Source organism: Pelophylax lessonae (genome assembly GCF_965119305.1).
Source record: "Pelophylax lessonae genome assembly, chromosome: 1".
Classification (NCBI taxonomy): domain Eukaryota; kingdom Metazoa; phylum Chordata; class Amphibia; order Anura; family Ranidae; genus Pelophylax; species Pelophylax lessonae.
This window is the reverse complement of record NC_138768.1, coordinates 266,952,532-266,976,382: the sequence shown is the minus strand read 5'-3', so window position 1 is coordinate 266,976,382 and position 23,851 is coordinate 266,952,532. Positions and strand designations below refer to the sequence as shown.

General features: G+C 44.6%; 1 protein-coding gene across 1 annotated transcript in view; it reads right to left on the bottom strand.

The window, feature by feature from the left end:
- Window positions 1–4,055: 4,055 nt before the first annotated feature.
- Window positions 4,056–23,851, bottom strand: part of LOC309547579 (clathrin heavy chain 1-like) — a 280,201-nt gene continuing 260,405 nt past the window's right edge. The window contains exons 31-32 of the mRNA XM_082247451.1: window positions 11,232–11,307; window positions 4,056–4,855 (exon numbers count right to left, since the gene is read on the bottom strand). Coding sequence (XP_082103577.1) covers window positions 4,719–4,855; window positions 11,232–11,307 — 213 coding nt within the window. The 3' untranslated portion in view covers window positions 4,056–4,718. The remainder of the gene's footprint in view (window positions 4,856–11,231; window positions 11,308–23,851) is intronic.

Sequence of the window (23,851 nt, the reverse complement as noted above, 5' to 3'; positions counted from 1 at the left end):
CCCCATCGCCAGTTAGTGCCCTGCCTCTACTCCAGGAAAGTGGTAAGAACTTCCCAAAATAATACATCCCCAGCGGATGTGGAGGGGAGGGGGAAGGATGAGGAACTTGGCAAAAGGGAGGTGCCTGTGGGAAGGAGGGGAACCTGGGGGTCTGACCGTCCCAAGGAGGGGCCCATGTCCACCCCAAAACCCTCCAGGGGTAGGGTTGGGACAGCTACTCACCATACCAGAAACCAGGTGGGCACCACTCCAGACAGATCTTCCTCTCCATCAAAAGGGGGGGGGGCTGTCGGCCAGGAGGAACACTGTGACTCAGGCCGAGGCTGGGTCATATGCAGCCTCGTGAGGCGCTTAACTCGCTGGGCCAGCCCCTGTCCAGTGGATCTAGGTCGTGGCCAACCTAGCGCGGAGCTGAGGCCTGCGCGCGCTCACTGGCCAGACTGGGGTGACCACTGGATCTAGATTATCCAGCCCATCGCCGAGTCCGGCAGTTGATCGTAGATCTCACAGAAAATTTTTTCCTCCTGGATTTTTTCTATCTAAAAAATGTTGCCATGACCAAAGATCCAAGCAAGGAACTAGGTCCTTACTCCTGCTTAGGCAGAAAAAAAATTAAGCGACTATAGCAGGGAGAGGGAGTATACCACCAGGGAGTGCCCATGGGTATAGCAAGACGTTTTTTCTGCCTAGTGTTCTACTCCTGTAGAGGGCAGCATAACCAAATGGTCAAGAATGACAGGAGCGGTGTCCATCAATGAACGAAAGAGAAATAATGGTGGCCACACAAAATATTGACTCTTTGGGCCCAATTTGGACATTTGCACGTAGGGGTGTAATCACTTTTATTGCTAGTGGTTTAGACATTAATGGCTGTGTGTTGCGTTATTTTGAGGGGAAAGCAAATTTACACTGTTATACAAGTGGTACACTCACTACATTGTAGCAACGTGTCATTTCTTTAGTGTTGTAACATGAAAAGATATAATAAAATATTTACAAAAATGTGAGGGGTGTACTCACTTTTGTGAAATACTGTATATACATATATATACATACATATATATATATATATATATATATATATATATATATATATATATATATATATATATATATATATATATATATATATATATATATATATATATATATATATATATATAAAACATTTTTTTAAAGGATAAGGTCACCTTTTGCAGGTATAAAAACGTGCATTCACCATTTTATTCTTTTGTAGGAGCCTGGAAAGCATTGCACCAGCAATCAGCAGATTGCTGGTGCTATGCAGGACTCCAGCAGACTGTACAGGCAGGCAGTTTCACACTGACAGGAAGACTAAATGAACTACAAGAGCGCTCAAAATCGCCATGGTAGTTAAAGCGTTTGTAACCCTAAATAAAAAAAATATATATCCTGTTCCTTTAAAGCATGTTAAACAGCACAGTGCTTGTGCTGTGTAATTTGTCACTTTGTATAATGTAATATACCTGGCTGATCCTGCCTGCTCCTGTGTCCCTGTCTCTGCTCTCTGTCTCCCCCTCCCTCCCTGCCTGTCAGTTTCTATGCCTGTGTGCGACAGTGACCTACTCCTCGCCCCTCCCCTCCTACTGCTCTTCCATGTCACTTGAAATAACTTTTAAAAGTAGCTTGCATCCCCCCTTTTATCAGGATCTAAAGTACTAGATGTTCGTTTTTTTAAAACTCTAATCTTAAATGCCTTATCTCACAGCGGTCAAATGACCTTCCTCTGCTGGCCGGCTGATGTCAGAGGGTTATCTCAGCCCTTTCCTCCACATTCCTTACAGCGGGGGAACCAAGCAGATGAATGTCACTGACAAGTTATTGCTGGGGATAAGGTAATTACAATAAGAATAAAAAAAAAAAAATACATAGTACTGTACATCTTGATTAAACAGAGGGGATGGCAGTGTTTTATCATCCTGACTGAGAACTTCAAGCCGACATCCACAACGGATGTTGGTACTTGTAGTTCCTTCATTCACAGAACTCTGTGAGTGACGCAGTCATGTTGGCACGACTGCACTCTTTTTTTAAAAGAAAAAAAAAAAAAGTGACAGCTTGTACAGGGATTTTCTCCCTGTACCACTGTCACAGGGAGAGAGGGGATAGGCGAGCGGCTGCAGCAGTGGGAACATGTTACATATTCCACCTTAAAATGCATGGGACATGTAACGTTCCCAAAGGTGAACTTATCCGTTAAACTGCTGTTGGGTAGGTTGTCCGTTTACCACAGAAACGTCAGCATAAAATTGTTCTGGTCCAGCACACTGAATGAATATAAGCAAAGAGGATAAAACATTTTTCCTTTTGAAACATCACCCTAAATAACAGAGCATTGCCTCAAAAACAGCTTCATGTTTATCTCAATGTCATTGAGGCTCTTGGTTTAGACAGAGTTTATCAAACTTTCTGCAAAACGGCGACATAGCAAGGCCAATTCCAAAGGATATTTTGACCTTACTCAATTGAACACTGAAAGAAGTACTTTTAAAACAGTCATGCTGAGCTACTCATAAACCCCAAAGGTCTCATTGCACACGTCAATCTCACAGTTCTCAGAGATACAGTTTAGCTCCTAGTGCCTAGCACTGCAGCGCACATCAGTAGATATTAAAAGACAGTAGTTTGTGTCTGCTAAAGCTAGTTGTTTTTCCGCGTGTGAATGACAATTTCTGTTCAGCATTGTGAATGTATCTCTTTAAGCTGTGTCTCTGAAATTATTTCCCACCTGCAGGGGGGCTCTTGCAAGTAATGTTTTCCATATCTCCAGTTAACAGTACATTAGTAGCACTTTAAAAGACTGACACTATTTCATCTGTGACTCTGAAGAAAGTTGGACATCATTTTCTGCTACACAGCACCATCCCCAAAAAAAGAAAAAAAAAAAAAAAAGAAGAAGAAGGCAGCATACTTACATAAAAAACTGCATAAAACATACATGCAGACTGTGCAATATTACCAAGTGCAAAGTGGTTAATGCACGCAACCTGGCAAGTCTTGGAGGTACATTAAATTGCAGTAGATAAAATGGATATATTAAAAACAACTGTAAGATATAACACAAGGATAATAAACATGCTGTATTTTCATAGCGCTGATTTCTAGTTCAATAAAAATGTAAATATCACCCACATACCCCCTTGCACTGTTATTCAGGAGTACATACCAGTCCAGCAGCAGAACAGAGCAGGCAAGAACACACACCATAGCTCAACCATCAAGTCATAACAATCTGAAACTTGCAGTACATCTTGAGGACTTCATCATCTGATCTGTGCTGACAGCATCTGCGCAAACTTGTATTTTACAAGAAGTCAGAATTAAAGACGAATTCCAGGAAATGTTATTTCCCTAAGCAGTGGGGCTGTGCCTGCACTGCATGGTGTAATTGCTCAATTTTGTCTATGGGTGAGGAGATTTGAGATATACTTACCTAATGCGAGGATCCTCCAAGCGCAAGACCAGTCCCTGCAGCTTCTGCCCCCTTGCGGTCTTGTGCGGTAGACTGTTCCTTACATCATCACACCCATAGACCGGCTCCGGAGGCAAGGACAGCAGAACAGTCTACTGCTGGACGTGGGGGAACTCTGTTTTTTTAGGGGACCGAAGGATTGGGTGAGTATAGTCTGTGCGCCTCTTGACAAAACGAGCAGTTAACCCATGCAGTGCCACAGCCCCACTGCATGGAAAAACATTTTTTTCCCCCCAGAGTTTTGCTTTACTAGGCTGGTTGAAGAAGACTGCCTATTCTCCATATGCTCTGTACATAAATTATATAAATACTATATAGGACTTAGAACACAGACTCATAGACTTAAAAGAATAAATGGAAGCTACACAGAGTGGTGTTGTGCAAACAGTATACCGCCCCCTGGTGCTTTAACATAAAGAATACTGAAAAAGCAAAAGCATAAGATGATGAATCCAGACACTTATAATACAATATTGCTGCAGAGTAGGTAGTACAGAAAGAATGTAAATCACCTCTAAGAAAACCGTATAATCAAAGAAACACATGCTGGATAAGACTTCCATATGTTTGTATGTTTACTGTATTTAATATTAGGAGTATTGTAACAGGCAACACAAGCAATGCCAGTCTAAGAAAATGGCTAACTGTACAAGCTTTAAACATATTGGAGTACGTTCACTAAACAGTGTTTCATTCTATGTTAAAAACCAATCCGGCTGCGTACCAGTGCCGAGTTCAACCCCGCAATAATACGGCACAGAGGTGGCAAATAGGGTGCTGTATGCCATCTTGTGTGTTAGTGAAGAAAAGATACCTCAGATGTGACACCTGCTGCTATTTCAGCAGACAGATGAAAATATATGGCATGCCTGTCAATGGCAACCACTTAAGGTGGACTAATGAGGCAGGAAGTGTTTGCACATGGATATTCAGCTGCCATGTTTTGTGTTCAGCAGTATACAGTACAGAATGATTGCTTGGTTAGCATGTATAATAGTCATGAAAGGAATATGGATCTAGGCCATTCTCATCCCAAAAAAAAAAAAAAGTCTTTTTTTTTTAATAAACCGTGGTAGTGAATGGCTGAAAAGCTGTATTTCCAAGTCAGTAAGAGCAAATGTAATAAATAAAAGGTGTCCAAGATGAACTACAGTCAGCTCCTGGAACAACAGGCTACAGCAGCCATCCAGGTGTATGGAGTGAAACGGGCAGGAGATTGCAGAGGTTACATGTTGAAACCATAGCCAGGAGAGACCGATGGGGGTGGCTGAGTGAACGTTGGTGGAGCTGTATATCCATAAGGGAAGGCTGGCTGAGGTGGCACTACACCAGCAGGACCTGCTGTGAGCATCAGCTGCTGGCCTAAAAAGACAAAAGTAGGAGAAATGTTAGTATCACAACATGATGAGAGCACAATCAATTGATCTATGACCCGTGCTGCACTTGTCAAGAGCAAGTGTTAAGTGCTGTACTTAATTTTTTTTTTTTTTTAGCACAATAGCTCTCTAAAAAACAATGATAATGGATAATGTGTATTTAAAGTAGTGCTAAAATGAGCACCCTTGATATGTGCCTTTAAAGATAGTGTACTATGTTCATCTAGGGTTATGCCTGCATTATCCCGCAATACAATTGCACCTTCAGGGGGACTGGTTACTGTCATAAAAAAACTTAGTTGTATATCCCATACTGATGTAATTTTAGTGATGAATGTCTATAATATGATTTTTGCAGTTGTACTCATTGCTAGTGCTGATCTACTGTTTTGCGTGTTGTTTCTGTAGTTACAGATTTCACTGTGGTGTATACTATTGTATACTATATACCATGTTAAAAGCAAATAAACAGAATTTTAAAAAGAAAAAAGTGTGCAAGACTATATAAAAAGGTGTGCATTTTCACCAGAACAATTCCAGATCATGCTAACGGCTACCACCTCATGCTACAAAAGCTTCTAATATGAGAAGGAGAATTCCTTTTAAACTCTTCATCTTGGAGAATAGTACTAGACTTGTTTTATACACCATACGTAATTTGCAGCAGCAACCTTCAGGTAACTGGACACTTGCAAAGAACTTGCTAGAGCCACTCCTAGTGCACACTACTACAGTGCCTTGAAAAAGTATTCATACCTCCTTGAAATTTTCCACATTTTGTCATGTTACAACCAAAAAAACATAAATGTATTTTTTGGAGATTTTATGTGATAGACCAACACAAAGTGGCACATAATTGTGAAGTCGAAGGAAAATGATAAATGGTTTTCAGCATTTTTTACAAACAAATATATGAAATGTGTGGTGTGCATTTGTATTCAGCCCCTGAGTCAATACTTGGTAGAACCACCTTTCCCTGCAATTACAGCTGCAAGTCTTTTTGGGGATGTCTCTACCAGATTTGCACGTCTAGAGTGAAATTTTTGCCCATTCTTCTTTGCAAAATAGCTGAAGCTCTGTCAGATTAGATGGAGAGCGTCTGAACAGCAATTTTCACGTTTTGCCACTGATTCTCAATTGGATTTAGGTCTGGACTTTGACAGGGCCATTCTAGCACATGAAAATGCTTTGATCTAAACCATTCAATTGTAGCTCTGGCTGTATGTTTAGGGTCGTTGTCCTGCTGGAAGGTGAACCTCCGCCCCAGTCGCAAGTCTTTTCCAGACACTAATAGGTTTTCTTCTTAAATTGCCCTGTATTTGGTTCCATCCATTTTCCCATCAACTCTGACCAGCTTCCCCGCTCCTGCTGAAGAAAAACATCCCCACAACATGCTTCTGTCACCACTGTGTTTCACGGTGGGGATGGTGTGTTAAGGGTGATGTGCAGTGTTAGCTTTCTGCCACGCGTTGCATTTTACTTTAAGGCTAAAATGTTCAATTTTGCAAAATGCAAACGGGACTTCTTATGGCTTTCTTTTAACAATGGTTTTCTTCTTGCTATTCTTCCATAAAGGCAAGATTTGTGGAGTGCAAGACTAATAGTTGTCCTGTGCACAGATTCTCCCACTTGAGCTTTGGATCTCTGCAGCTCCTCCAGTTACCATGGGCCTCTTAGCTGCTTCTCAGGTTAATGCTCTCCTTCCCTGGCCTGTCATTTTGGGTGGAGGGCCATGTCTTGGTAAGTTTGCAGTTGTACCATACTCTATTTTCGGATGATGGTTTGAACAGTGCAAATGTTCAAAGCTTGGAATATTTTTGCATAACCTAACCCGGCTTTAAACTTCTCCACAACTTTATCCTTGACCTGTCTGGTGTGTTCCTTGGCCTTCATGATCCTATTTGTTTACTAAGGCTCTCTAACAAACCTGTGAGGGCTTCACAGAACAGCTGTATTTATACTGAGATTAGATTACACACAGCTGGACTATATTTACTAATTAGGTGACTTCAGAAGGCAATTGGTTCCACTAGATTTTAGTTAGGGGTATCTCACAATTATGTGCCCACTTTGTGTTGGTCTATCACATAAATTTCCAATAAAATACATTTACGGTTTTTGGTTGTAACATGACAAAATGTGTAAAATTTCAAGGAGTATGAATAGTTTTTCAAGACACTGTATATTCCCCATCCACTTTATTTTTAGCAAGCAATAAGGAGTGTTTAAGTCAAATTTCCTATTATCGTAATCGTACATTCGTACTTCATAGGATTCAAAGACCATGGGCTATCCCCAAACATTAAACTGAGGGGTGGGCAACAACATAGTAAACGGAACTGCCAACAGGTCCAAAAAATAAAACCCCACAATGGTTAAAAAACCCAAAAACACTAAAAGCTTGAAGCACCTTGCATCCGCCTGATAGAATTGGGGGAAAATGTAGACAGAGGACAAGGTAGGTGGTGGCCTTGCAAATCTGGGATACAGATGCTTGATGCTGAAAGCCCAAGACACCCTGGTGGAAAGAGTTATTTTGGGGAAGGGAGGAACCCTTTCCTCAAGGACGTAGGCCCTTGAAATACGTTGCCTGATCTATGTGGCAATAGTGGAGCAGGAAGCCCTCTAAAAGTAGAACAAAGAGGGATTGTTTTGTGAACAGAGGCTGTGGTTGCTAGGAAGATCATAACAGCCCTGACCACATCCAAACAGTGTACAGCAATTTATTTGTCATATTTTGGAGAAAGAAAAAGGGAATGAGAGAATGTCCTCACTGAGGTGGAATGAGGAGAAGGCTTAGAGCTCAAGACTACCTTGTGTCTGTGAGAAATAAGAAATGGCTCTTTGCAAGAAACAGTTGTTAACTCGGGAACACTGCTAAGAGACATAATGGCCATCAGAAGGGTAACCTTAGATGTGAGGTCTTCCAATGGAATCAGTTTGAAGAAGGGGGGGGGGGGTCTCTAAAGTATAGACAGCACAACGTTGAGATGTAAAGTTCATCCAGGATGTTTCATTAGGGGATATACATTACTGTGCTAAGGTTTTAGGCAGGTGTGAAAAAAAAATGCTGTAAATGAAAGCTTTCAGAAATCGAAGTGCTATTAGTTTATTTTTATCAATTTACAAAATGGAAAGTAAATGAACAGAAGAGAAGTCCAAATAAATCAATATTTGGTGTGACCACCCTTTGCCATCAAGACAGCATAAATTCTTCTGGATACACTTGCACACAGTTATTAAAGGAACATGGCAAGAAGGTTGTTCCAAACATCTTGGAGAACCAACCATCTAACATCTGTGGATGTGGGCTGCCTCAAATCCGTCGGTCTCTTCATGCAATCCCAAAACAGACTTAATAATGTTGAGAACTCGAGATCAGGGCTCTGTGGGGGCACACCTTCATTTCCAGGACTCCTTGTTCTTCTTTAAGCTGAAGATAGTTCTTAATGTCATTGGTTGTATGTTTAGGGTTCTTGTCCTGCTGCGGAATAAATCTGGGGCCAATTACACACCTCTCAGATTGTATAGCATGATAAGTATCTGCCTGTATTTCTCAGCATTGAGGACACTACTAATCCTGACCAAATCTGCAATTTCATTTGCAGAAATGCAGCCTCAAACTTAAAAGGAACCTCCAATATTAGTCACTGTTGCCTGCAGACATCCATTATTGTACCGCTCTACAGCCCTTGGGCGAACAACCGGCCAAATATTTCAAATTTTGACTCATCAAGCACATGCTGCCATTTTTCTGCACCCCAGTTTCTAGGTTTTCATGCATAGTGGAGTCACTTAACCTTGTTTCCATGTCGGAGGTATGGCTTTTTGGCCACAATTCTTCCATTAAGACCACTCCTTGCCAGATTTCCCTGGACAGTAGATTGGTGTACTTGGGTCCTACTGGTTTCTGCCAGTTCTGTGCTAATGGCACTGCTTGGACAGCTTCCGTCTGCCGCATCAAGTTTCCATAGACTATGTCTATGGATCTCAACGTTGCTCGTTTCTTTGTGCTGCCTCAAAAGAGCTTGAACCGTACATCTTGAAACCCCAGTCTGCTTTGAAATGTTTGCCTGGGAGAGACCTTGCTGATACATTAGAACCACCTCTTGTCTTGTTGCTGGGCTCAGTCCTGCCGTGGTGTATGACCTGAGACATGAAACTGACCTCACCTTAGTAGCAGAGTTTGGCTGCTCCTCACCCAGTTTTAAGCCTCCTACACAGCGGTTTCTGTTTCCGGTAATGACGGTTTCAACCCACATATGTAACTGATGATTAGACCTGCCTGCTTAGTATAACTGATAAATCATACCCCTGACACTAATCTTACAAAATCCCTGATTTTGTGCAAGTGTACAAGGGCAAGAATTGAAGCTGGTTTGAAGCCAGAGGGCAGTCACACCAAATATTGATTTGATTTACATTTTCCTTCTGTTTGCAAAACACTTGCACTCATATTTTTTTTTTTTTTTTAAGTATTCTTACTTTACAGCATTTCTTCACACCTGCCTAAAACGTTTTCACAGTACTGTATATGAGCAACTCCCTGAGTAAAAATTTTGTTTAGGTTTTTTCAGGCAAGAGGCTTCTGAAAGAGAATAGATACAAAGAAACAGGATGACCCTTAAGGGTACTCAGCACCAGAGGCTGGTCATGACCAGATTAAAGAAAGATCCAAATACAAGTGTAAGAATATTCCCTGGGTTCAGCCACCTGGTCTCACACCAGGCAAAGCAAACCTTCCATATGCGATGGTAAATTTGGTGGGAGTTGGATCGTCTTGCTCTGAGTAAGGTAGGAATATCAGCAATATTTTTCAGGACTCAAGTTTCAACATCCATTCTGTTAAGCAAGCGACAGAGAAGCAGGATGGAACAGAGAGCCTTGGGCGGTCTGTCTTGTTGGTTTGCAAGAAACAAAGGATCATTCTTCAGAAGTCTAAATATGTGTACCACATCCTTCTGGGCTAATTTAGTGCAATGAGAATCATGCACCAGTCAAGAAAGGATCTTCATTGGAGGGTAGCCATAGAGCATCCCTAGTCCTTGAAAATCTGTTCAATTTGTTATACCTGGAGGTCAGGATATCCACATCTGCTGTCACCCACCTTTAAAAAAGATTTTTGAAGATCGAGTGCAGAGACCACTCCCCAGGGTCTATGTGCAGGCAGCTTAGGAAGTCTGCTTGCTAGTTGTTCACTCCAGGTATGTGGACATTCCAACAAAGCTGAATATGACTTTATGCCCAAGAGAGTATCAGGCTTGTCTCTCTTAAGGCAGCTCAACTTCTGTTGCTTCCCTGATGGTTTATGAAGGCCAATGCTGTGGCATTTTGCAACTGTACCCTGACTGGTTGACCTTGCAGAAGGGGGAAGCTCTAGTGTTGTAGAGACAATCGAATAGCTCCCAGTTCCAGAATGTTAATGAGAAGTCTTGATTCTGTTGGGAACCAAGTTCTCTGGACAGTTTTGAAGTTGAGAACTACCATCCTCCAGTCTGCGAGGCTAGTATCCATTTTCACTACCTTCCAGGGTTTTTAAAATAACTTTTCCAATTCTAGGGCAGAATTGGAGATCCAGCATGCCTGGAGGAGCTATGTCTGGCTGGATAGAAGCACTGGATGATCCAGGGATTGTACAAGCTTTCTCCACATAGTGAGGGTGTTGAATTGAAGAGGCTTGGTGCAAAACTGGGCAATTGGAACTGCTTCGATAGAGGCCCCCCACAGGCAGAAACCAACTGAGGGGTGCCTTTTGGATCCATGGGGCTGATTGTAACACTTTAGGGAGGCAATTTTTTTTCTATGGAGGAAAGAAACTTTTTGGGACAATTTCAAGGGAAAATGGTTTCAATGTATTCTGAAAAGTGCTTTAAAAGAAACCACTCACGACAGATTGTAGAGTCTACAACTGCTGACCTCACCTATTAAAAATGGTGCCTGGCCATTATACTAATCCTTTTATTTCCTCCTCAGCATATATGCTCCAGGGTAGTAACTCAAATTACTGAAGCGTGGCAGCCAGGCAACTAGTATTTTCAATAACCCCTCCTACATTTCCAAACCGGTTTATTTTAAATTTTGAGCTTGTTCAAAAAATTTTGAAATTTAGATGGTTTATATACATGTGCAATCTATTTAGACCAATAGGCTCAATAAAGATGGTATCACTAGACTAAAATAAAGTGCGATAGCCTTAAGGTTCTGAGCATTAAATCCTTGGTAATATGGTAAGCATTCCAAAATATCATGTACTGAAAAAAGTATCCAGTGGGGTTTCAAGCAAATTAAACAATCAACTTCTTAAAATTTTAGAGAATTTGATGAAAAACAAACCTGAAACTTGGTGAAAACAGGGTACTCACCAAATACTATAGGGGTTGGTTCTGTCACTTGTTCCTCCTCCTTTCTTAAACTCTCCGCAGCATGCAACTTGTCAACCTGTGAGAGGACAAATTAAATGTTTTACATATTTCATCAGGGTGGTGAATTCTGGTAAGTATTAAAGTCTAAAAACATATTTCTTTCTTGTTCATTGATGGATACAGGAAGTCTCTCATCTTACTTTGCATTTATTGGAACGGTTCAGCTATATTACCTTTATTCCATTGGTTACCACAGAAAGTTAAATTGCTGTGGAATTGAGAAGGTGTCAATAAGTGGAGTGTCACATGTGCCTATTCAACATTTTGCGCCCGTCTTTTTAGCTGGAGGTAGACTCATCTTGCCATTGCTATTTGCAATGAACATGGCTACCACCACTTTAGTTTGTCCTTGCTGTCTCCTTCAGTGATCTGGTTACCACTGGTAATTTTGGAGAAATAAGAACTCCTCTATTGGATATTCAGCACCCGATTTGCTTCCCCCCCCCCTATATTACTCAAATTTGGTGTACAAACGTTGTCTTCATTTATTGAGTGAGCCCACATCACCTGCCAGGGGCATCATTAACAACAGTCTAATCCTGGACACAGCTGAAGACAGGATTTTTTTTCCCCAATAGAAAACTTCAAACTCTCCTACTCGCAGACTCCACAGTCCAAGAGCTGTCCAAATCTAAATATGCGCTAGCATTCTGAGGTTAAATGGCAGTATCCTTTGAGGCAGATCCATTTGTTGGATTGAGACAAGTCAGTTCAGTCTTTAGACAAACCAGCTTACATGACACTAAAAAACATATTATTTCTGGCCTGATGGCTCAGAAACCCAACTCTGGTGTTGGGAGAAATCCTTATTCGCAATATCTTGAAAGATCATAACAGGTGCAAGTCTGCAGCTCTGGGGAGGAGTCCTAGACACCTTGTTGGCACAGGAGATTAATGCCAAAAGGAATCAAGCCTTCTGACTAACATTCTGTAGCTTTCAATGATTTGGTTGCCCCTGCAACACCACCTACAACCAATTGAAGGGTTATTCTACCTGGGTTCAGTCAGAAAACACCACAACAGTGGCGTACATTACCATTAGAGAATAACCAAAAATCTTGACACAGCAGCACCAGTAAAAAGGATTTCAGGCTGGGCAGAACTTCACGTGTCAGCCTTAACCGCCATTCATATTTCAAACGTGAACAACTGGAAATCACACTTCCTCACCCGGCAATGGCTAGACTCGTGGAAAGGGTCCCTACACAAGGAAGTGTTTCGGGACCTGTGTCACAAGTGGTTGGTGCTGGATGTGGACCTCCTAACCAGGTTTGGCATTCCAGAAACTCCCATAGCTCTGAACTGTCCCAAGGAGAGGTCCTGACGGGACTCTTGGCAGACATTCTGTGTGCTCTTCCAGATCAAAAAGATCTATCTCAAGGAATAGTTTAATGCCTTGCTTCAAGGTCCCTGGTTTTAGCAGCATACTTGTTGAAGGGCAGGTCTTGAGACAGGGGCTTATCTGAAGCAGTAATTCCCAGGATATTATAAGCTCAGGAATCTACCTCCCACAATAAATGGATTTTTGTAAAATCTTACCGTAAAATCCTTTTCTCTTAAGCTCATTGACAGACGTAGTCCTCGTTGATTACTAACAACTCGGGTTATACTGCCCTCTACAGGAGTAGGACTAGACAGGAAAGAAAACGTTCTGGCCACACCCTAGGGGCAGTCCCAGAGGGTATATCCCCTCTCACTTCCTGCTACAGCAAATCAGTTATGTCACAAAGCAGTGTTTAGAGAATTTAACCCAACCCAACTCAAAAACAGAGGGGCGGGTACTACGTCTGTCAATGAGCTTAAGAGAAAAGGATTTTACGGTAAGATTTTACAAAAATCCATTTTTCTCTGTCGCTCATTGACAGACGTAGTCCTCGTTGATTAATAACAACTCGGGACGTCCCAAAGCAGTACCACAAATGAGGGGTGGGCTAACAGAAATCAAAATCCAGAAGGCCCAACCGGAGCCAACCAGAAGCATCAAGGACTCATCGAGCAAAAAGAGACCTAAGTGAAAAACCCAACAAACCCTTGAGATAGACCAACAGTCTCCTCAGATTGCGGCCTGCAGAACCTTGCGGCCAAAAGAGGCATCTGACGATGCCATCACATCAACTTTATAAAATGATGTAAAGGTATGAACCGACGATCAAGTCATCGCCTTGAAAAACCTGGATCGCTGACGCCTGATGGCGGAAGACCCAGGAAACACTAGGCGCCCGAGTAGAGTGCGCCTTAACAGGGAACGGAGGATTCTGACCCTTAATAGAATAAGCCTGTACCACCGTCTGACTGGTCCATCTAGATATGGTCGCGGCAGACACAGGCAACCCCCTTCTAGGGCTATCCGTGATAACAAAAAGTGAGTTCGTCTTACGAAACAAGTTCGTAGTAGTCAAGTGTACCCTGATTGTCTGAACCCCATCCCAGGAGTGTAATCCCAAGGATGGCTAGTCTTAGGACACGGGGAAGGTAACACAGTATCTTTATTCAGATGAAAACTCTGAAAACCACTTTAGGAAGGAAGGATGGATTCGGAAGAAGAACCAACTTATCCCTATGAACCACCAGATATGGGGAACGACAAGATAATGCGGCCAGTTCTGACACCCTGCGTGCAGAAGTAATGGCCACCAAGAAGGCCACCTTCTGGGATAATGTAAGCAAGGGAATCTCTCTAATATCTTCAAAGAGAAGTTTCTGAAGAACCGACCACACTAAATTAAGATCCCAGGCGGTAAGGGTGCACGCACTGGCGGAGCCAGATGTCGCACCCCCTGGATGAAATTCCGCACCAAAGGAATGATTAGCCAAAAGTTTCTGAAAGAAGATTGCCAACACTGAAACCTGACCCTTGATGTGCTCAAGGACAGTTTCTGCTCAACCCCTTGTTGCAGACAGACCAAGATTCGGGTCACCGAATAGGTATGTGGGGGAAATCCAAGAGATTCAAACCACGCAATATAAGACTTCCATGTGCTGGAAGTCGCTTTCCTTGCTTTAACTAGAGGTAGGAATAACTGAAGCTGACACTCCCTTGTCCTTCAGTACCTGGGTCTCAATGGCCAGGCCATTAAGCCAGCGATAGTAAAACAAGATGGAAGATCGGTCCCTGAGACCGCAAATCCTCCCTGAAAGGAAGTCTCCAAGGAGCGTCCGCGACTAGCCTCACCAAGTCGGCGTACCAGGCTCGACGAAGTCAGTCCGGAATTTCCAGAATAACTGGAATTCCCTCCACCTCTATCCTGCGAAGAAGTTCCTGCAGGATAGAGGTGGCTGGAAGGCATGCCGTAGCTGATACTGCCCCCACGGGGCGATCAGCGTTTCTGCTGCGTCCGCTAGAGGATCGCGGGTGCGAGCTACAAACCTCCGTACCTTCCTGTTGAGCCAAGGTGCCAACAGATCCACATCCGGGGTGCCCCAATGAAGGGACAGCTAGTGAAAAACCTCTGGATGAAGAGGCCATACCCCTTGATCCAGAATCTGATGGCTGGAATAATCTGCCTGCCGATTTCCCACCCCCGGAGTGAACACTGCGGGGAGATCCAGAACAAACCGTTCCATCCAATGAAAGATGCTAGTCGTTTCGATGGCCACCAGGACACTCTAAGTGCCCCTTTCTTGACATAAGTCACGACCGTGGCATGGTGCGATTGGATCCGAATCGGGCTGCTCTAGAGCTGCTCGGTCCAGTAAATCAGACAAAATCTGATCGCTCTCAGTTCCGATACCCTTATTGGTAACTTGGATACTATCGGAAGGAATGACTTCCCCTGGTTGAGCATCGGAGACTCCCTGGTCCGCTCGCTCAACCGGATCCGCTTGTCCAGGGAATCGGAATTCTGATTCCAAAGAAAAGAATCTCCTTCAGGAGAATTCGGGTATGAGACTGGGTATACGGTACTGCCTCTAAGAAGGCCACCATCAGTCCCAGCCGATAGACGGACAGCAACATCCGAATCGTTGACTGAACCTTCTGGAGTTTCTCCGCAAGGAGAAACCCTCTTGCCCAGGATGTATCCAACATTAGGCCCAGATAGTTCAGTCTCCTGGTGGGAACCAGGGATGATCTTTGGGAAAGCGAAGAAAACGCTGATGTCCTGCGATGATGGGGATATAAAGATAGGCATCCTAAATGTCTATGGACGCCAGGAAATCCCCCTGATGCAGGGAGGCCACCACTGTTCGGATGGACTCCATTTTTCCCCAAGTCCAGAAATTGGACACACCTTGCCCTCTTTCCTGGGCATTGTGAACAGGTTCGAATAGAACCCCTGAAACCGTTCAATGTTAGAAGGGAAGAATCGCACCGGTGGAAGTGATTGAAACTCGATCCTGTATCCTGACCGTATGACCTCGCGAACCCCTTAGTCCGGGGTTCTGGCAAGCCATTGATCCGGAAACCGGTGAAGACATCCCCCCACCCCAGAAATGGCTAGGGGCGCATCAGGCTGTATTCTTCAGGCTTAGCTGAGCCGGACTTTTTGTTTAGTCGACCAGCGCCCTTTGAAAACCCTCTGAAGGGGCTTTGGAGGGTTTCGCCTTATCGCCCGCCCTCGCGGAACGAACAAACTCTTTGTGAGCAGAAAAGGAAGGTCCTCGTTAGTTACGAGGTCCTTCTTATCCTAACAGTCTGTGGCAAGACAGCAGGTGGTACCGTCTATCCTTTAAAGAGGGAATCCTCAAACGGATAGCGCCTAGCCCTGCGTTTGGAAATAACAGGGGTTCGTTTCAAAACGACCCCATTTGGGTAAAGGAAAATCCTTCGCCCTTTTGGTAGGCTAATAAGTACCAAAAAGGAATTTCAGTCTCAGCTACCTCTGCCGGTGTAACCTCAAGACTAAAGGTTTCCCGGACGGACACAACTAGTGCATCCACCACTCTTGTGCTATGGCAGAGGCAGAAACGTTCTCACTGCTGAGGAGACATTACCTGAGACAACAGCCCCATAAGAGGGACCTGCAGCTGCATTGACCAGCTCCGAATCCGTATCTGAAGTATCAGATAAAAAATAGGGGTAGGTGGGGGTCGCTTCTTGACCCCCGTCCCTGACAGGCCACCTCCACCCGGGATACCAAAGACTCCGAACCTGCCAAAAATGCATTAAAAACAAGTGGGGTACTGGAGGGTCCTGCGGCCACCTTGAGGGGATCAGGTGGGGATACCTATGCGGCAGGGTCAATGATTATACAAGACATTTGCCAGCGACAAAAAATGACAAAGTAAAAAACTTTTTTTTTTTTATATCCCCCAGTCGCAACAGCGCCCCTCAGTGTTACCTGCCTTTTTGGACCCCACAGAGAGAGAGAGAGACCCCAAGGCTCATCCCTGATGCACAGAAGTTTTCATCAGCTTGCTCAGTGCTGTCCTGTTACAGACAGGAAGTCTTTGGCCCTTTTTCCTGGGTAAAGGAGGCGGCTCCGCCCCTTAACACGCCTTCCGGCGCCTCCCCCTGGCTCCACGAGGTGTTTGGTCACCTCAAACATGGCCGCCCCCATGCTGGAGACACGAGGCTACGCCAATATGGCGGCCTTGTGTGCTCTGCAAGACAATGGCGGCGGCCTGTTAGGATAGCGGCGGCTTAGCAACAGCCTGCGGGATGCTGTATTCGGCCTAGCGGCCTGCGGGAGTGCATTGGTCCCCCAAACTTCACCCTGGATGGTGATCAGCCTGGCCGGCGGTACCGGACCCTGGCGGGCCGCATGCGGTCCGTGGGCCGTCGGAAGGCAGCCCTCTGCCCTTGCTGGAGGAGTGCGATCTGGACTGCAGTTATACATACATAGACATCGCCCTATGAACACCTCTGACAGGTAGGATACCTTATGCTACCACAGTAATATTCTAGTACTGCCACTGACTTCAGTCATCTTTACAGTTTTGAAATGACATTAGATTGTCAGCTCCCAAACCAAGCCTCCTGGTTTCTTGTTCACAAAAATCACACTCAAATAGGGGGATCTGTGACATGTTATAGGATAGAGGGGAGACCCATCCTTACCATTTCAGAGAGGGGCCCGCGTTCACCACAAACCCGTCAGGGGGAAAAGGGGAAACATACTACTCACCATACCGGAACCAGGCGGGCGCCAACTCCTGACAGTACCCCTCTCCACCGGGGTGGGAGGGCTGTCGACCAATACGGACGCCGTGACTCATGGTCATTGGCGTTTAAGCGAGACGTTTAACTCGCAGGGTCAGTCCCCGTCCAGTGGGACTATGTCGCGGCCGACCCAGCGCGGAGCTATGGCCTGCACGCGCTCATAGGCTGAACTGGGGTGACCACTGGAACTCAACATCCAGCCCGTCGCCCAGTTCCAGCTTTCTTGCTTGAAGATCTCACAGGAACACTGGAGAAAAAAGCTGTCTAAAAAATCTAAGAAAAAAAAAAAAATCCTGCCAGGACCGAAGATCCTAGCAAGGCATCTAGGTCCTTACTCCTAACTAGACAGAAAAAAAACTGATTTGCTGTAGCAGGAAGTGAGAGGATATACCCTCTGGGACTGCCCCTAGGGTGTGGCCAGAACGTTTTCTTTCCTGTCTAGTCCTACTCCTGTAGAGGGCAGTATAACCCAAGTTGTTATTAATCAACGAGGACTACGTCTGTCAATGAGCGACAGAGAAATATAGATTTTTCTCACAGCTTACCTGTAAAATCCATTTCTTGGAGTACATCATGGGACACAGAGCCATATTCATTACCATACAGGTTATACGCTACCTATAGATGAATGGACACTGGCAACCAATCAGACAGGAAGTCCCCTATATAACCCCTTTTACACAGGAAGCACCTCAGATTTGTAGCCAGCAATACACATCCCATACAAGAGGGGAGGGACCTTTGTCCCATGATGTACTCCAACAAATGGATTTTACAGGTAAGCTGTAAGAAAAATCCATATATCTTTATCGTACATCATGAGGCACAGAGCCATATTCATTACCATATGGGACGTCCCATAGCAATGCACTGGAGTGGAGGGGGACACCATAAATACCACCATCAGACCACAAGATCTACAAAGTTGGCTGCAGAACACTGCAGCCAAATGCAGACTCCTCCCGGGTCCGAACATCCACTTGATAGAATCTAGTGAAGGTATGCACCGACGACCAAGTGGCGGCCTTGCAAATCTGAGCCATAGAAGCTTGATGGCAAACTGCTCAAGAGGCACCTACGCTTCTGGTAGAGTGTGCCTTTACCGGAAAAGGTGGAACCTTCCCTTTCAAACCATATGCCTGGATAATAACCTGGCAAATCCATTGAGAAATCGTAGACTTAGATGCTGCCTGCCCTTTCCTGGGACCTTCTGGCAGCATGAACAAAAGGTTGGTCTTTCGAATCTGAGCTGACCTTTTCAAGTAAATCTTGAATGCACATACTACAAGAGAATGTACCAACTTTTCCTTTGCTGTTTGAGGATTTGGAAAGAAGGAAGGCAGTATAATGTCCTGATTCAAATGAAAAGCAGACATCGCCTTGGGCAAAATACCTGGTCTGGATGTAGACTCACCCTATCTTGATGTAAAATCGAGAATGGCTCTTTAAAAGAAAGACCTGTTAGTTCTGATACTCTTATGGCTTAAGTTATCGCAGTAAAAAAAAAAAAAAAAAAATTCTGGTCAAAAAGAACCAGGGGAATATGCCCCGTGGGCTCAAAAGGCTGTTTCTGTAAAACTGCCAGTACCAAATTTAGATCCCAAGGCCACAATGGTGGAAGCATAGTTTATACCCCTTGAACGAAGGTTTAAATCAAGGAATGTGAAGCCATCAGTCTCTGGGGAAAAAAAAAAAACGATAAGGCTGAAATTTGACCCTTAATAGTGCGCCTAAGGCTAATTCCATATCTACCCCTATTTGCAAGACGGCTAGAATTCTACCGACAATATATTTGCAGGGATGCCATTTCCTGGCCTCACACCAGGCAATGTAAGATTTCCAAACTCTGTAATAAATGCCTCTAGAGACTGCTTTTCTAGCATTTATCAGGGTAGAAACTGCAGAGCCAGATATACTGCGCTCTTTCAAAATCAAGGCTTCAAAAGCCAAGGTGTCAAATTTAAAGACAGTATAGCAGGGTGGAATATCAGACCTTGAGAGAGCAGGTCCGGACGTAGTGGAAGAACCCAAGGCCTTGCCACTGGCAATTTTTGAATTTGTGCATAACAAAACCTCCTTGGCCATGCTGGAGCTACCAGGATTACTGGTTTGCCCTCTACCTGGATTCTGCACAGCAGATTCAGCAGCAGCTGGATCGGAGGAAAGGCATAGATCAGGGAAAACTCCTCCCAAGGAGTCACCAAGGCATCTACTCCAACTGTGAGTGGATCCCTGGTCCTGGACACAAATCTCTTCAACTTGCCGTTGAACCTGGATTGCCAATAGATCTACATCTGGGACCCCCCCAGCGTTGCGGATCAATGCAAAGATCTTGGGGTGTAGGGATCATTCCCCCGAAAATATCTGTTGACAACTCAGAAAGTCTGCCTGCCAGTTTTCTATTCCTGGAATGAAAACCGCTGATTTTTTTTATGCCCAGGATAGGATGATATCCACCTTTGGGGCTGACTGACTTTTGGTGCCTCCCTGATGGTTGATATAAGCCACAGTTGTGGCATTTTCGGATTGTACCATGACAGGGTAACCTTGGAGTCTGGGCGTCCAGTACTTTAAAGCCCGACAAACTGCTCGGATTTCCAAGACATTGATGGGTAGACTCTTTTCTACCCCAGACCACTTTCCCTGGACAGTGGCTTCCTCCAGAACTGCTCCCCAGCCGGAAAGACTGGCATCTGTAGTCACTACTTTCCAGACTACTGGAAGAATTCCTTTTCTCCAAATTTCTGGTCAATCACCACCAACTTAAGACTGACTTACTCTTGGTACCAGAGACATGCACCAATCTAGATACTGGACCTTTCTGGTCCCTGCTGACAGAATGTTTTTCCGTAAAGGTCTGGCATGGAATTGAGCATAGGGAACTGCTCTGAATGAGGTGATGTGGCTACTATGCCTGACAACTGTAATGGCTCAGATTGGCTAGTCGCCTCTGGCCCTTCAGGGGAGGTAAACACAGAGGAAGCACAACTAGGATGTTCAAGTCCTGTCGGCGGCACCACAGTGCCCCGTCCAGCTGTGCTCCCCCACTTTTCTTTCGGGCCGCTGAGGCTGAAAACAACCATCCACAGCAAAATGGCGGTGCTACGCGGGACCCCAGGGAAGTAATAGTCCACCAGGTGGGATGCCTCCAGGGACCCCCCGCAGTGCAATAAATGCAGGCACCCCAACAGGGAGCCGCCATCGGCACACTCCCACCATCCTCCGACCCAGCACCAATGTAACACACCAACCCAGAAACACCCATGCACCCCAAAAGGGGACTAGGGGAGAGGGCTGGGGGCAGGCAAGGGCAACCAATGCAGGGAGAACCCCGCTAGGGAGAGGGGGGAAACCATGAGGGAAGGAAGGACACAGGGGGGGCCTACCATCCTCAGGAAGGGTCCGTGACCACCCCAGCAATTCCCAGAGAAAAGAGGGGGGATACTACTCACCACACCTTAGTATTAGGCGGGCACCAATCCCGGCAGTCCACCTCATCATCTTGGAATGGGGGTGCTGCAGCCAGAGGTACTCTGATCGTGACAGTTGTCTTAACCAGGACTATGTGACTTCGTCCCAGAAAGAAGTCTTTTATTATGAATTTTAAAGCAAGAGGTTTCTGGAAGAAAACGGATATAGCAGAAACGTGTCCCTTAAGGGTACACTGGACCAGACGCTGGTCTAGGCCAGACTGCAGAAAAGTCAAAATATGAACAGAACAGAGTATTCCCTGTGACTCCGCTTCCTGTGCCAACAGAGTCAGAGATAAACCCAGGTCCTGGAGGATAGGAGTAACAGCCATTCCATCAATGCTAGAAACTGAGAAGAAGGGGGTATTAGCGGGTCTTGCATCAGCAAGTCTGGTCTGTTTCTAAAGTGCTGGTCTGTTTGTAAGGGGCCAAGCCTCATCTGCTAGGAGTCCGTCTGTGCATCATATCCTTCTGTGCCAATTCAGTGCAATGAGGATCATCAGAACCATTTCTTTCTCTATAGTGTGTAGCAGGCAATAAATCATTTTTAAATTGGTGGAAAGGCATATATAAGTCCAAGGATTCACAAGGGCATCTACTGCGAAAGCCAGAGGAATCCTGGCTCTGGGTAAGATCTGTTCAGCTTGTTGTTGAACCTGGAGGTCAAGATTAGGCCCAGGTACTCCAGACTTTCAAAGGTTAATTAACTAGTCAAATGTTTGAAGGAACTGAATCGTCCTTAGGATATTGGTTGACAAGGTTGTGGCTGAGAAATCTTTTTGTAGAAGGTTGCCCAGGTAGAAGGTGGTCCACAAAAGAACAAGTGGGGCAATCCCTTATGTAAAAACTCAGGGTACAGGGAAGAGCTGGATTAGTAGTGCTACAAACTAGAATTGTTGGTCTACCGCATCAAAATGCAGAGAGCTCTGATGCAAAGGAAAGATGGGAATGTACAGGTAGGCATCTTGTATGCAATAAATTCACCTTCATTGAAAAAAGCAATGACCGATATTGCAGCTTCTGAACAAGGACTGGGCACCCCTTTATAGTGAGGAAGGCTTCTGGGAAAGCCTGGTGGACTCTTGAAAAACAACAAGAGAAGGGTGCACCAACCTTGCGCATTACCACTAAAAAGATTTATTAAAATCCAAAAAGGGAGCATACATTATACTCACAAACGTAAGCTATATACACGCATGCAGGAAATAGGGACCAATCGCCTCCAGGACACTTCTATGCTGCTGGGTGGCGTGATGGCGTCTGCAATGACCTGGCTGATGCGTTTCGAGGGAGAACCCTCTTCTTGAGAGCCAAAACTGCCACTCTGATACTGAAGAAGAGGGTTCTCCCTCGAAACGTGTCAGCCAGGTCACTTCGGACGCCATCACGCCATCCAGCAGCATATAAGTGTGTTGGAGGTGATTGGTCTCCATTTCCTACATGCGTGTATATATACATATATATGTATATATAACATTTGTGAGTAAAATGTATGCTACCTTTTTGGATTTTAATAAACCTTTTTAGTGGTATTGCGCAAGGTTTGTGCGCCCTTCTCTTGTTGTTTTTCAGTGTAATTGGATACCCTTGGTCCTAAAGGGGGCAGCAAGACCGCTAGTTTTGTGCAAAAAGATCATTTACCTTCTCGCATATCACTTGAGCGCAGGAGAGAATGTTTTTGGACTTATTTCCCAGTTTGGAGCTTAAAACCTGAGCAGAGTGAAATTATCCCTTTTGTGAATTAGAGGTAGTAGCCATAGGAGTAGAAGACTAAAGCAGCTCATAGATTATGCAATTGTCTTTTCTTTCACCACGGATGAAAGGGAAAACAAATTGCTTGATTCCACAATTCAACACATTCAGTGGGCGAATCCCTCAGCTATTGAGTTCTGCTGGCAGGGAGCCCTCCCCGCTGGCAGAATAAAATGATTAGTATTGCCAGATTATAGCCTACGGCACTATTCATTTGGGAAATACCTGAAAGGCTGGTTGTAAACAAGTCGATTGATGGGCCAACTTGTGTACATCCAGGGTGCCGATACATGGCTCGAAATTTATTCAGTCCCTGCTAAACTGCCCAAATTGCAATCCATGTATGGCCGACATTAGGTGTTTTTTTTCTTTTGGTGTTAAAGCACCTTTCCCACAGTGACTTAATTTACAAATTTATCAAGGAATTCCCCAAATAGGTGTTCACCTCCAATAAGCACCTTATTGAAGTTGAACACCTATTTGGGGAATCCCTTGATAAATTCACTAATGAAGTCACTGTAGGAAAGGTGCTTTAACCCCAAAAGAAAAAACCTTATAAGCATGTCCAGCAGATCAGGCTTTTAACCCCAAAATCCTGTGCATATGCACAGAGATAAGCGACAATTTAAAGACTTGGCAAAGTACATTTTCTAAAAACGTCAACACTAAACCATAAGCCTGAGGTTTATGGCAGATGCAATTGTTCCAAGAACTGGGTCATCAAAGACAGGTTTGTGTTGTCTGTTCATATAGTGGGAAGAAAAACTGGATTTTTGACTTACCGTAAAATCCTTTTCTCTTCATTGAAGGACGTAGTCCTGACCAACCAGTCAAAAAATAGAGGGGCGGGTACTGCGCCCGTCAATGAACCTAAGAGAAAAGGATTTTACAGTAAGTCAAAAATCCAGTTTTCTCTATCGTTCATTGACTAATGCAGTCCTCTAATGCAGATGAGTAGGGATGTCCCAAAGCAGTACCGTAATGAGGGGTGGGAACAGCAGAACAAAACACAGTCCTCAAGGCCAAACATAGCCAACCAGGCAACACAGGACTCCTCAGAACAACAAGACAAGGTCCACCTGAAAACCAAACAGGAACACCCTCAAAAGAAGGCCAAGGGGCCCCCTAAACAACAACCTGCAAAACTTTGCGGCCAAAGGAAGTATTCCCAGATGCCAGCAAATACACCTTATAAAATTTGGTAAAGGTGCGAACAGACAACCAGGTCACCGCCTTGC